At 36.0% G+C, this 15,441-nt stretch overlaps 1 protein-coding gene across 4 annotated transcripts in view; it reads right to left on the bottom strand.

Moving 5' to 3' along the window:
* Phf14 (PHD finger protein 14) overlaps nt 1-15,441 on the bottom strand; it is a 135,735-nt gene that overhangs the window by 50,236 nt on the left and 70,058 nt on the right. For all 4 annotated transcript variants that reach the window (XM_048448967.3, XM_048448966.3, XM_087901812.1 and 1 more), the window contains 2 exons: nt 15,292-15,342; nt 15,031-15,152 (listed from right to left, as the gene is read on the bottom strand). In XM_048448967.3, the coding sequence (XP_048304924.3) occupies nt 15,031-15,152; nt 15,292-15,342 (173 nt within the window). The remainder of the gene's footprint in view (nt 1-15,030; nt 15,153-15,291; nt 15,343-15,441) is intronic.

Here is a 15,441-nt window from a genome sequence, read left to right as displayed (position 1 = left end):
ACATAGCTTGGTCTTCTTGTGGGACTTCTAACACTGGAGCAGGCAACGTCTCTGACTCTTTTGACAACTTTTGGGATCCGACTCCTCAAACCGGGTTGCCCTGTCCAGCCTTAATATGAGCGGTGGTGCCTACCTTGTCCTCCTGCAATTTATTTAGTTGATATCCACAGGATGCCTGACCTTTTCTGAAGAGAAACTGAAGGAGTAGATGGGGAGGGGGGTGGGAAGAAGGAACTGGGAAATGAGGAAGGGGAAATTGTGGTTGGTATGTAAATTAGTAATAATTATAATAATATCATTAAATTTCCCCTTAAAAAGAAACATTGATATAGTAATAAAATCCAAATTGCATCAATAAGGAACTGTCAATTTCATAATTACAAATCACAACCAAAATGCCAATTTCTATTCATTAGCTTGGCAAAAAAATCTTTGCTATGCCATTAACACATATTCATGTCTAAAAGAAAATGAAACATTTTTCATTGAAGTAGACTATTTAATACACTTTCATCTGGTTTCTTCAATTTGAAATAAAAGTAAACAGGAAAAATAAATTTGCATTAGTAGGGAACTACCACAATCAGTTATGCTTATATTGACATTAGGGTACTTTTTTCACTGAAAAAATATCAGACAAGTAACTATAGGCAACTGCAGCTAAGGGAGACTACTAAAAACTAATGCAGTTTACTTCTTCAAAGAAGAAGACTTAGTGAAATTAACAAGTAATTTTTAAAATTCAATCCTAGAAGTTAATATATGTTTTAACACACTGTGCCAACCCTTAATCAACCTTTAAAATAAACTTACCAAAACAAACAAATGAACAAACAAAACAGAACAAAAAAAAACCAGCAATACCAAAACCTAACAATGGTTTAGGAGACAGCTTGGTAGGGAGTAAGCATGAAGACCTGAGTTCAGATCCCCAGCACCCATATAAAAGTCAGATAAAGTATGTGTCTATAACCCAGTGCTAGATGGAGATAGGAAGATCTCCAAAGTTCATAGCAACAGTGAATTCCAGGTTCAGTGTGAGATACTGTCCCCGAAATAAGGTGGACTTTAAATTCCAGCCGAAAGTGGTTGATTACTGCTGCTATTCTTGCCAGCTGCATCATCAGTAGACAAATCTTTCCAAACCATTCAGGACTGTAGCTCACTTTCTACTTTGTAGCAGGAATAGGGCCCTAAGGTGCTCCCCATGCTCCAACACACTGTTCTATACATAAACATGCATACAGGCAGCACAAAGTGGACTCTGCAGATACCACATGAAGTTGGGAAGTAAAAGGTCATACAGAAAGGAGAGGGGAGAAGCTGGAGGGAGGGAAGGGGTGGGCTTTATCAAAACAAGTATACATGAATGAAATTATCAATAGTTTAAAAAATGTGGTTTACTCAAGGCGAAATAAATTATAGAAGCAAACAAATATGGAGAATGACATATTACACAGGTAAGTGCATGTGAATATACACATACATACATGCATAAACCATGAACACAAAACAAATTTTATCAATCAAACACCTAATTAACTTCTTTTATTTAGAACACTCTTGACTTGTGATAACTTTCCATCTTCCTGGATATGCTTATAGAATTCTACTCTTCTGAAATGCCTTGCTCCATTCTTTCCTCTTAACTTACAATTACCTATTCCTTTTACAGCCCCTCTCATTTGCATTGGTCATCAATTACTTTTGCAATTAATTAACTAGGTAACTCTGTATCATTCACACACATACATACACACATACTCATATATTTGAGGAAATAGAATTTATTTCTCTAAATTTGTTTAGCTTTCTGACTTTCATACAGTGGACTGAGAGAATTCAAGAAACTCTGGCAGCTAGGAAGGAGGAGGACGGGAGGGGAGAGTCACACAAGGGAGCTTGGAAGGGAAAGCAGAACATGACAGAATAACAACGAAAGCTGTAGCTTTCTCTTTGTAAACTAGCAGGTAAGGCTAGTAAATCAGGTTTGGAGTTTCTTTTTGTTTTTGATTTGGAGTCTGATGTAGCCCAGGCCAGCCCCAATTTTGCAATATAATCAGCATTACTATAAGGTCCCAATTCTCCTGCCTTCACTACTTAAATGTTGAGATTATGGTCATGTAGCACCATGCCTGGATTATATAGTGCTAGTGACAAAGCTTATGGCCTAGGGCATACTACACAAACACTCTACGACCTGAGCTGCTGCTACAGGTCTCTAGGAAGGTACTTTTGAACAAGGTATATTTTAAGAGGTTCTCATCTTCCCCACCCCTGCAACTCAGAACCAGCTTGTCACTTCCGTGAGGTTCTTTTACTGTTTCATGTCACACATGTCCTTTTGCTACTGCCACTGTCCTTCCTCATAACCTCCTTATTACCTTCTCTTGGTCTTCTTTTAGTTACTTAGGATTTACCCACATTTACACATGCATGTGCACATGCAAGCACGCACGCACACACGTACACACACACACTTCAGAGCCTAGAATCCACATGTAAGAGAAATGAAAAACTGTCTTGAGTTTAGGTTGTCTCACCTAATTTTTGCACAGAAATGCTGAATATTTTAAAGATGAAGGAGTGAAATGGCTAAGCCCAAAGAGGGGATCCTAACAGTTTGACGAAACTGCAAGTGATTCAGAAAGAAACCCAAGACTACATATTCAGGTAGGGATGACTGAGCATACTGTGGTCTGAAACTGTCTATTTGAACTCCAGTTACTCCTGGTATTTGCGACAAAGAAGAATGACTAAACATCAAAAGGTTCAGGAATGCTCTGATCAATGAAAAGGGGAAAATACATCTTAGAGTGCATATTACCCATAAACAATTCAAGGTAAGCAGAGAAAAAATATGAAAAGGAAATTCATGAACTCACTGTGCTAAATTAGGGCATACAAAATACAACGGAATTCATTCTATTTCATGCCTTTCCTTTTTGTTTAATTAAATTTATTTCATCAGTGTGCTGGCTAGTTTTAAGACACCGTGACATAAGCTAGTCTTCAGAGAAGAGAGCCTCAACTGAGAAATATCTCCATGAAACTGGGCCACAGGCATGCCTACAGGGCATTTTCTTAGTGAGTGATTAATTGTGGGACCAGGGTTGGTGGTCCAGAGCTATTTAAGAAAGGAGGCGGAACAAGCCAGGGGGAGCAAACCAGAGTATCCCCCAAGATTCCTGCCCTGCTTGAGTTCCTGCCCTCAGTGCTTTTGATGAACTGAGTGAAATAAACCCTGTCCTCCCCACGTTGCTTTTGTTCACTGTGTTTCATCACAACAGTAACAAGTCTAAGATAAACTGGTACCAGAATTATGGGACACTATTGTGACAGACTTGACCATGTTGTTTTGGGGAGATCTGTGGAAGAACTTTGGAACTCTGGACTAGAAAAGTCAGTGGGCTGTTCTACAGGAGTTTAGAAGATTAGACTGCTGAGAGCACCTTAAAGATTCTACCACGGATGTTTGCTGTTCTGAGTTGAGAATCTGCGGTTTGCTTAGTTGGGCAGAATCTTGTGATTCATGGGACACCAGAACTACTGAAGTGAGACCTTGCCTTTGCTGGGACAACTGATCTTGCTCAGCTGGGGCGAAGAAATCAGCACTGATGAAGAGAAAAGTACCATGGATTACCCTGGGAAGGAGAAATAGAAATGATCTCCTGGGTAAAATGGGGGCAGGGTGGGCAGATGGGAACGTGAGGGGGTGGGTTGGGCTGGCTGGGCACGGAGGTGGCTTGGAAGCTGGATGGAGGGGGAGAGTAAGGAAAGAGGCATCTTGATATTGAGACCATTTTTGGGTTAGGGAGAAACCTGGTGCCAGGGAAACTCCCAGGAACCCACAAGGATGACCCCAGTTAAGACTCTTAACAATAGTGGAGAGGGTGCCTGAACTAGTCACCTCTTGAAATCAGATTGGTGACTGCCCTAATTGTTACCAGAGAGCCTTTATCCAGTAACTGAAAGAAGCAGATGCAGAGATCCAAAGTCAAGCAGTGGGCCATTCCTCACGGAGACCTCCTGAAGAAAGGGAGGCAGGATTGTATAAGTGGGTGATGGGGGTATGGGGAGTGTCAAGGTCATGATGAAGGAACCCACAGACCTGACCTGAGCTCCTGGGAGCACACGAACTCTGGACCAACAGATTTATTTTTCTACAACTATGAAACATGGTACCATTACTTTCCATGTGCTTGTCTGGGTTTTCCAGCCAGGGTGATAAACCTTAGTCCAGATTACCATCAGTTCTCTACAATTTCCTAGGCAGTAATTTCTATACTGTTGCAGCATCATTCCTACAAGAAATAGTTAAAATAACTAGTCTTTTAATGAAGAAACTGAATAAATGTAGATTATAAGGCTGCTGAGGAATTTTCTCTGTACTCAAAATTCGAGGCTTTTCACTTGACAGCACTCCAGTGTGCCAGCTCAGCACCAAGGGCAATGAAATCACATCACTACCAAGTGCTTATGTAATCTGTAGTTGAAGCTGTAAAGTTTCATATAGTTACACTACATAATATCTTAGTTTTATATGGACAACAGTTCGAATGAAATTAAAGAAGATGATGAGTTTCTAAACAAAATCTAAGTCCTTCAGTTAACACATTTGGGAGAAAAAGCAATGGTTAATGTTCATCAGCAAACAGAATCTAATTCCACCAGAGTTTCTTAAAGGAAAAAAATGAAGTCTCCTGCTGAAATCTGTTAGAGGAAAAGAAAGAACGGGTGGCATTTTAGCTACTCCAACTTTGATAAAGGACTATTTTTATAACATTCTATGGGCAAAAAGATAAAAGAATGTTGAGTTAATCTGATGCACTGTTTTCATAAAAGGAGACACTAAAATTATGCACATACAACAAACTCACATTTTTTTAAGAAGCTATGTGACGGGGCACACAATGTGGTTTTCCATATCAACAACAAAACAAAAAATGTAAGTGTAAATGCCTTACAAACTGCACTCTGTCATCTGCTGTGCTTCCATAGGTATCAGTGAGCTCTGTCCTACATGACATGACACGATAGGATAATGACATTTATCCCCAACATAAATGTGAATCTCAATGTTATCAGGTATCCATCTTTTAGACAAAGGAGTCTATGCAAACAATCTCACTGTTTTAGTCACCGGTAGCAAAATAAGAAACAAAGGCACATGAAACAGGTTAAGTCTGTGTAATAATTTAAATAAAGCTTATAAAGCTTTCCTCATTTGTTGAAATGCCATGTATAATCACAGTTCCTTGACAAAAATGTGCACCTATTTCCACCTTGTCTGAATGTCAGGAAGTTTCTGCTTGCTCACAGTTGTTGTCATTCCACCCCGACCAAAGGTCAGAGAGTTAGAATTTACTTCTAGTCCTTCAAGGTTATTGTCTGTTTCTACCTCAAACAAAAGTCTAAGGACCCAACTAAATTCCTATACCCCTGAGGAGATAACAATGGATTCCACCCAGGAAGTGGTCTGCCTGTAGAATGTTTTGGTCTTGAGTGTGAGCCTTACTTGTCTTGCTCTTAAACTGTTTAACTAAGACTGTAGCCCGCAACCTTCAACTAGTGTGTCCCTTTCCTTGCATCGTGTTAATGAAGTTTTGTTCTCACTCCTACCTTTTGGGGTTGGAGTATTTTAAGCAAATGGAAATTAAGCACAGGCAATTTGACTATTCACTGGAACTCCTTCCTGGTACTATCACATGTTTCTGCTTGTTTTTTTCACTGGCATCTTCCTTCTCTTTACTTATTTTCTAACCCCCATGCCCCCACCCTAGTAAGTGATACTTTTGTTGAAGCTGGGCTCTGACAAAAAAACAGAACAAGAAAAACAGCAGTAGAAAAGGCAACCTGGACAATACAGAATAATGATTCTGTTTGGTAAAGCTAACATGCAATATAAAAGGGGGAAATGAACATTTCTAAATATTTGTATTAACTAACTTTGAAAGCAGATTCTTATAGAATTCAGTGCTTGGTCACTCTTCCCCTACATTTCTAACCTCACTTTGGTTTCTTTTTAATGAAAAAAAGGAAAGTCAGCAAAACAAAATGCCACCATTAAATCATTTTGCAACATTTTGTGTCAAAACTGTAATGGGAAACGCACACATCCAGGGAAAGGTTACAGCTCTTCCAGAACATCTCACTCAGTTCATGCTCATCCTTTACATAACTGTACAGGCACTGATGGTTCTCTCTCTCAATTTAATGTGGCATTTGAAGGATTATGGCATTTTCAGGACACCACAGAGCAGTGACTTTGGTGGTTATCCGGCTGAAAGTAATGCTGTGATCGAGAATAACTGTTGTTGACAAGCAGTGGTGAACGCCAGCTACTGAGCCGACTTACAGCACCCGCCCAATACTAGATATGTATTTTCTTAATAAAATGTGAGGTCACTCTGGAAAATGACAACAAAATACGAGGGAGCTCTTTTCACAAAGGTATCTGCTGTATGTAGGGGCTGCCTACATTTATCTTTAAATTATATTAGATGCACTATAATATGAAAAGCTAATTCTGTAATTGTTTCTGGAAACTGTTTCATCATTAAGAACTAAAATAGAACAATCTCCCAGTAAAGTCGTAGCAATACAGGCAATAAAAGATATGCGACACCTAACCAGATGACATAAGTCATGTTTATCTATAAACATTTCATTGTGTTTTTTTAAATCAGCTTATTTTGATTTCAACAAAGATGACAAGCTTGTCAAGTTAAAGCAAAATTCTACTACAAACCTTTTTATAAACAATAAATGAAAAGCGAATGCCTTATAATTAACTTATACAGACAAGATATAGTCTGTAAAATATATAAAATCAAAATGAGAAAAAAATATTATGAGTTGATACTATTAAAAATAGTAATCACCAAATCTTTTTGTATTCAGAATTTCTTACAGCTGAGTAACATTTTGTATATCCAAATTTCTCTTCCTTACATACAATATTACAAAATTATGGAATGTGAGACTTAAAGGATATTTTCAAGTCAATTTTTGGGGTAGGGCAGACAACTCACTCGGTAATGTACTTGCTGTTCAAAAATGAAGAGCTTAACTTGACCCCAGAGCCCAGTCCAAATATCTCTTTCCTTGCTCTCAGCTCTGTCCTTCCTCCCCACACTATCCCATTCCCTCATGTTCTCTTCCTCCTTCCCTTCTCCCCTCGCAAGACCAACTTTTGTGAGGTACATCTGATCTACAAAGTTCACTTATAAAATGATAATAGTGACATTAAATTCTTGAGTAAACTTGTTTTTGCATAAAACAGCAAATAATTATTCCCCTCTCTACAGCTCAGCATTATATTCAGGTTTCTTTAACCTACAGCAATGATGCATTGTTCCTAAGACAAAAGAACCACAGAATATTTTTAAATGTGAACATAATTAACATTACTAAAAATTTAAAAACTGAAAAATTTCACAAACAGCAATTTTAATAAATTAGATGCCATTTAATGTGTATGTTATATTGAGAGCTAACGCTGTATGCATGTGACATTTAATTGTATATAATACAAGTACAATGTAATTATATTAATTGACTTTGGAAATGATGATGTACCTTAATGTTTTCTAATATGCAAGTAGCTTCTCAAATATCAAGTATCCCAGAGAAGCATGGAAAGAGCTCCATTCCCATCATTAGTGTTGTGTTCCCTATTCAATATAAAATACAGGTAAAGAATGACACAGTGACATATAAAGTTAAAAGAATAGATTATTTTAATAAATCTGCTTAATTAAAAAAAACAATGCTTAAAAAATTAAGGTTCTAGCACTCACTTAACTGAAAAAAATGAAGATAGTCTAGTAAGCCACTAAATAAAAAAATCAAAATCAGCATGAAATGAGTACCATCACCCAGTCTGTAACAAATATATTTATTAAAACCAAGTTGGTTTGTTTGGTTGGAGACAGAGAATCACTATGTGAGTATGTAACTTAGACAGCACTCAACTATTGATCCTCTTGCCTCTGACTCTCACATGCTAGGATTAAGAGTTTCTGCTACATGCTTGGACAGTGAACTAAAATGTAAAGTACCCAGCATTTTGGAATTTGGAGCCAGATGGTGCAAGTTCAAATTCATTATTTTTGAGATATACAATTTCTGGGAAGTAACCTGACTTTGTGCCTTAGTTTCTCACCAAGACCAATTCAGTGGCAGTAACTGCCTACCTTACTGGGTAGCTAAGATGAACATGTAGAATGTGAGATCATGCAAAAAATTACATGTTTTATTATAGCAATTCTTTGCATATGTGGAACATTAACCATGTGTTATATCATCACATTTATTGTTCCAGACAACCTACATAGCAGGCATTATTATTATTAGTTTCAACAGAAAATTAAATCAAGAGGAGATGAAGGAAAAGTTTCCAAGTTACAAACAAACATAGGGTTCTAGCCAACAGAGTGACTGATTATAAATCATTCAATTCACAATACTGCCTACCAAAATGTAGAAAGAACATTCAGTTTTTAATAAAAGACAGGCACAGCTACATAGCTAAAGATCTTGTTTAAAAAAAAATAAATTAAAATGAATATTTGAGGGAGTGAAAACTTAAGGGGTAAAAATCAGAACCCAGAAAAAGGTGTTTAAACAAAACAGCTACTTACTCATCAAAGGTCTAACTGACTTTTAATGATTTGTTTTTATTGTCATAAACAATGAGACACAGAGTGGCTAGAAAACCACCTTCCATTTGAAGAGGTTTAATCCATCAATTTTAAAGCAACAAAAAGGGAATCTACTCAAAATGTGGTCTAAAGTTGTTTTAAAGATAATGACAACATAAAAATCAAATATTGTTGGGCACAGTTGCACATACCTATCAATTTCACCAAACAGGAACTAGAGGTAGAATCCCTGCCTCTAGAATAGAATCCTTGCCTATTTAAGGCCCATCTGGTCTACATTCCCAGGCCAGCCTAGGCCACCCTGTCTCAAACTCACCCTACCACATCCCACAAAGTCAAAAGTTAAAAATACAAGAAAATAAAGTTACGATGTGGCCATAATTATAAGCCTTTGTTTAAATGCAAACAATTCCTTATGATTTGGACTATGGGATTGTTCTTCCCCTCTGATATGAACTCTGTTAAAAGAGTTAAACAAAAGACAGTTTTAGGCTATGAGTTATGAGAGGGATCTTGCTATGAAACTTGTGCCTTTTATATTCAATCTACCATGAGAATTAGGAATATTTAATATGTTGTCAAATTTGTTAACATAATTTGTTAAAACAGGCAGGAAGGCAGTTTAGTGAGGCTGTTTCAAAATAAACAACAACAACAACAAAGAAAGATGAGAGTGTGGGGTTGAGTTCAGTCACAGAGCAAGCCCATGATTCCTCACCAGCACATTACACATACAATACACAGTCACTCTGAAAAATAAAAATTTCTGTATTAGAAGTTTCCAATAAGTCAGTAATGAAGCATGTCTACAAGCAAAACAAAGTAAAATTAAGAATTCTACGAAATGTAATTCTACCTTTCCTTAAAGGAAACAAAAGCAAATTATATTTTTAAAGTAATTGAGTAATCCAGCTTCAGTGGTACTAAGTGACATGAAAACACTGAGCATGGTAGGGCTGAGGCTGTGACTCCGATGGAGGCAGTGGCCTAGTGTGTACCAGGAGGGAACAGGGAAGATATCTTTGAAATTAGTAACTAAATGACAGCCAAAGTTAGCTTCACTATCAGTCAAAACAAAGCTCTGAGAAAAAAACTCAATTATGATACAGGAAATTTACAGTCCTGCACACTGGTTCACACAAAAAAACTTAATTAAAAATTTAAAATCTTAAACTGAGCTCCCAAGGTCCAAATGAGGAGCAGGAGGAGGGAGAACATGAGCAAGGAAGTCAGGACTGCGAGGGGTGCATCCACCCACTGAGACAGTGGGACTGATCTAATGGGAGCTCACCAAGGCCAGCTGGACTGGGACTGATGGAGCATGTGATCAAAATGGACACTCTGGATGTGGCTGTCAATGAGGACTGACTGAGAAGCCAAGGACAATGGCACTGGGTTTTGATTCTACTGCATGGACTGGCTTTGTGGGAGCCTGGTTTGTTTGGATGTTCACCTTTATAGACCTGGATGGAGGGGGGAGGACCTTTGACTTCCCACAGGGCAGGGAACCCTAACTGCTCTTAGGGCTAGAGAGGGAGGGGGAGGTGGAGAGGGAGAAGGAAAAGGGAGGCGGGGAGAAGGTGGAAATTTTTAATAAATAAATAAATAAACTTAAGACTCATTAGAGATTAATATTTGAAATAAAAATCTATTATACATAAATTCTAGTGTCCCTAATAGTTTATGTACAATCAAAGTTAGTTTAGGAAAAAGCATCTAGAAGCAAGACATTTAAAAGCTGAAGGAAATAAAAGTGCTCATAGCATTATTTAGGCATCAGGCTAACTTTGTAGCCAAAATGATCCAATATCTATATAAGCTGCCACTTACTCAAATGAAATTCCAGCATACATTTAAGAGTACAGAATTAGCTGTAAAACTGAAATAGTGTCAGGTTGTTTTCTATCCTTATGCTTCTGATTAACAGCTATATGTAAAATAAAATAAAAGTGCCAGCTTAAGAGAGCTCACAGATAAAAACTTTTTTTTTCTCAGAAACTTTATGGTCTCTCTCTCTCAGTAGGTGTCATATTGTGTTTACCTAATTAATGCTAATTATGAGGCATATAGTTCATTTTGCTCTCAGTTTAACAGAAGAGTAAAAAGTTCATGGAGAAGACAGACTTTCTTGGCTCTAAAATTTATCTTTTGAAGAAGCAAATACTTTGAAATAGGATTACAACATGTCTACTCTTGTATGGATATATCAGGTTCCTTTCATTATCTCATACACATACAAGTGTCCACTGTACTTCATCTACTGAAAAGCATTTCTTTACAAGCAAGTCTTTGAAACGTATCTATTAAACATGTATTTTTATATCGTGACCCAATTTGCTTTTAGATTCATATATAATCATAGAGATTTTATTTAAAACTGCCAATACTTATATGAAATTTATTAAGTATCGATGATTCATTTATCAAGTATTTCTGAGCATAATAGATGGAAATAAAAGCAAATTAATTACTGGGAAGTGGGCAAGGTATATAGAACATTATCAGGGCAGATATATGCTTAGAGAGATACCACAATTTTAACAAGTCTCATGTAGGCCTTTAGCATTTAAACTGCACATTTTTGAGAACAAAAAGGAATATAGTTTTAATGAGCAAGTTCTCAAGTAATTTTTAAGTTTAAAGGCCAGCCTGGTCTACGAGAGCTAGTTCCAGGACAGGCTCCAAAGCTACAGAGAAACCATGCAACAAACAACAACAACCACAACAACAACAACAACAACAAAATAAAAAGCAAAAGTAAAATGTAAGTATACTTCCAAAATACTTCCAAAAGTAAAATGGAAGTATTGTTTAAAAAATTCCAATTCCATAAGATTGCTTTGAAGATAAGTTAAATATTTTAAAAACCTTGATAATTCTCATATTTCTCTCATCTAGTGGAAATATTTTAATCTAATCATTTTAGAAAATACATAATGACAAATTTTAAACTTTTTTGTCCCCCATATTCTATAAATATTTTTGAACAAAACTAGGGTACATATAATTTCTGATATTTATGCATATTTTCAGAAGTACTTACCACTGAAAACGCATCTGCCAATCAACAACACTCACTTACATAAACATCCTTTGCAATGCTATACAAGATTACTGTCTTAATAGCTATGTTACATAGAATTTTATAATCATTTAGCACTTATTCACAAGATACCTAAAGCAAAGTACAATTTTGCTGAGCTACAATAGAGGGTAAAAACTAAAGCACAAAAATGCTAAGTAATGTGTCCAACACCTGAGAAAAATTTACAGACAAAACAGGAAATAACAGCTGGGACCAACTAATTAAGGGTGACTGATAAACTGCAAATATAAAATAATCTGAAAAATTATACATATAAACTCAATATTAAAACACTTACACTGAGAACAGAAAATGAACGTGAAGGACTTTAGTGCACAGCCTGAATTACAAGAGGTATCGTTTCAAATTCAAAGCAACAAATCCTACAGAGTTATGGATGTTAGTTCATAGGAACTTGAGAAAATAACAAACTACATTCAATAAAATAATATTAAGATCCCAAGGCACTTAAGCTTTACAGGAAAATCTAAAACAAATATACAATGAAAAATAACATGTCTACTGAGGCACTGAGAGCTATTTTGTATATGTGTGTTGGAGTGACGCACGTATATGTTTGCGTCTGGATATATGGATGTGCATATGCAGGTACAGATATGGAAGCCAGCAGAAGCCAAGCGTGAATGCTGTTCTTCAGAAGCCATCTGATGTCTACTTTGGTCTACATTTGTTTGTTTGTTATTTATTTGAGACAATGTTTTGCACTGAGATCTGAAGTCCTGTGGTAAAGCTATAGCAACAGCAGGTCAGTGAGCCCCCAGACCTGCCTATCTCTCCTCCCTATCAAAGGATTATAGGCAAAATCCTGCACAATCCACACCCAGCTTTTCTGAATATCAGAAATCCAACTTAGTTTTGCTGTGTTAGTATGGCAGGTTCTCTCCTGATTTAGCTCCCTGCCCTTGAGTATATTTTTATAAAAAATAAAGACATGTTTAAAAGATCATTCATGAAGCCATGGGTTCAATACCAATGATTACAAATAAAAAAATTAGTATGTATTCAAATATTAAATTAAATATGCTAAAATTAGAGTTGAAAATAGGAAGCATGCATGATAAAGGTCCAATATGATCACAAAAATGTTTTTGGAGGCTTTTTCAAACAATAATGATAACAATTATAAAATAAATGAGATGCCAGGCAAAGTAACAAATATTAAGTATAAAATTAATTTACTAAGCAGATGGAATTCTACATAAAAATTTCATTCCAAGAACAATGGTGCCTAATCTGAACATATTTTGTACAATAAAGATAACATTACAACTAATAGCATTTGTGATATTACATCATACCCACCTTAATTTCAAAATATTAATGAAAACATCTTAATTGCTTCTTTATTGATTTCTCTTGCATAATTACAGATAATTTCTGCTCTCTTCTTTTAATAAGGTAAATCAGAAAAGCTACTTTCATCATCAATTCTACAATAACATAAATATTTTTGCCTTCCAAGAGACTGACAAAATTTCAGACACTGCATATTGCAATAATGTGATTAGGAATAAAAAGTTTATAATAGAAAGTCATGAAAGAAAGTCATGAAATAAACAAGGCTAGTACAGCTCAAAAATCTTATCAACTCTAGAAAAATATGAAACCTATTTTTTAAAAGACAACTAAAACATGATGGTATGGAACTGTACTAGAATAAGGTAGTTTTTGAAATAAAAATTGTTTTCATTTCTAATGTTAAATATATCCAAAAATAACACATCTCTGTAAAAATCTAGTGATCGTAAAGTAAATGCATCAGTCTCAATGGAGTATCTCCAAAAGAAGGACAGTCATGTGTACAGGTGCAAACAGCTGCAGGACAGCCACCAGCACTAACTCTTACAGAATCTCAAGCTCATCCATCTCTCCAACCTTACTTCCAGCTCCCAGGAAATTAACTTTGCTTAAATTTTGTTAATTGTATGAGGCTGTCATTTTAAAAAAATGTTCACAGTTTTATGTACACAGTATGTTGTATTTATGCTTAGGAGACCACTTTTGATAGTCTTCAAAAATTATAATGGGAAGACAAGTATTCCTGTGTATTTTTTAAACTTGGGAGAACTTAGCCATAAACGAAGTTAATATTTACAAGTTCCTACAAGGTAAAAAATTGCTTTAGAGAATTATTAGCTAGTAAGTCTCCTAACGCTTTACTTTTTCAGTGGAATTTTTACTTCGTCCTATTCCTCATCAGTACAACGAAAAAACAAGAAGCCTGACAACCTTCTATTTTACATTTGGTTACTTATAATTTTGAATTAACACAAACAAAAATTATATTCTTAGTGACTAAAACACATGACAACATTTTAAAAGTAAATACTAACTCATAAAATACAAATATGTGGCTTATCAAATTTAAGTTTATTCTTTCTGGAATTTTACTTTCTTTTCCCCCAGTTAACTGAATATAGGTTTGCTAAACACAATTTCTGAAGGAACTCAGAAAACACTCTCGTCCATTCTGTGTGCCCCTTTGCAACGCTGTCCTCTGAAGAACTAACAACTCTGAATGAGCACCCTTTGCTTTCAACCCACCACCACCACACTCAGCACTTTGGTAGTTCCTTCTTTTAGCCAAAGATGCAAATGGCTAACATGGGAAGTCTCTGAACCCTGAGTGGCCACTGAGCAGCACCAGCCGGGGTTCCTGGAAGGCATCATGTTCTACTTAAATTTTTTCAAAAGTACAAAACAAAACAAACAAAGAAGAAAATCAAACAAAAAAAATAAAGTCTATCTAGGCCATCTTTTCACCTTTCTTTATTTCATAACAGAGAAGCATTTAACACATTTATTTTAGAAAGCAATAAGGAGCTGCTAATGAAGCTCTTGCCAATCAAAGTCTGTAATAACCAATGTGAGAAAACTTCAACTTTTATGACACACTAAAAGACTTTAGAAACTCAGCGATCTGATGAGATAAAATAATCACCTTAGTCGAAGGTCCTCACAACAAACACTTTTGCAGCTTCTTTATATAAAGCATTACCAACTTATTCTCAAGAGAAAAGGAATTCTCTTGCTCAAAATTCATATTGTCAATCTGATTTATATTTAAGTCTGGATCATAAGCATGTGTAGCAGGTAAATAAGTGTATAAAATCTATTTCTGAAGCACCACTGTCACTAGGCAATATTTTATAAATGACTTGTTTGGTAATTATTTTGTAATGTGTCTGTTATTTTTTTAAAAAAATGAGGGACATTTGACTTTAGCCCATAAAGACAAAATCTCAGTGTTCGATTTACCTGACGAGATTCTCATTATCTCCAGTCCCTTTGCAGGTTGCACACTCAGTTCTTAGGTCTTCAGCCTTGGGCTTCTTCTGCAACACAGATTGCCTCTGCCTTCTTTCTCGAGGAACTCTTTCCTGCCATGAGAAAAACAACAACAACAACAAAAAACTCTGAGTAGGATGAAAACGGAAAACACCCAAAGCAAGACAGTCTCCCTGTGTTCACACAAGTAAAGAGAAGTGAACAAGTAAAAAGAAGTGAACTCATTCGAACCTCATGTTTTTCTTCCTCTGGAACAAAGGTTCGCTTTCGTCCTCTTGTTCTCTGGAAAAAAAAACCACAAAGAGACTTAAGGTTTGAATCATGATAAACATAAATATTCTCTGCTAAATTTTATGGCTTAAGTTATAATTGGAAAATTGG

The sequence above is a fragment of the Myodes glareolus genome, chromosome 25 (genome assembly GCF_982192425.1).
Source record: "Myodes glareolus chromosome 25, mMyoGla1.1, whole genome shotgun sequence".
NCBI classification, from domain to species: Eukaryota; Metazoa; Chordata; class Mammalia; order Rodentia; family Cricetidae; genus Myodes; species Myodes glareolus.
Note: the sequence above shows the minus strand (reverse complement) of the source record. Positions and strands in the feature narration are given on the sequence as shown.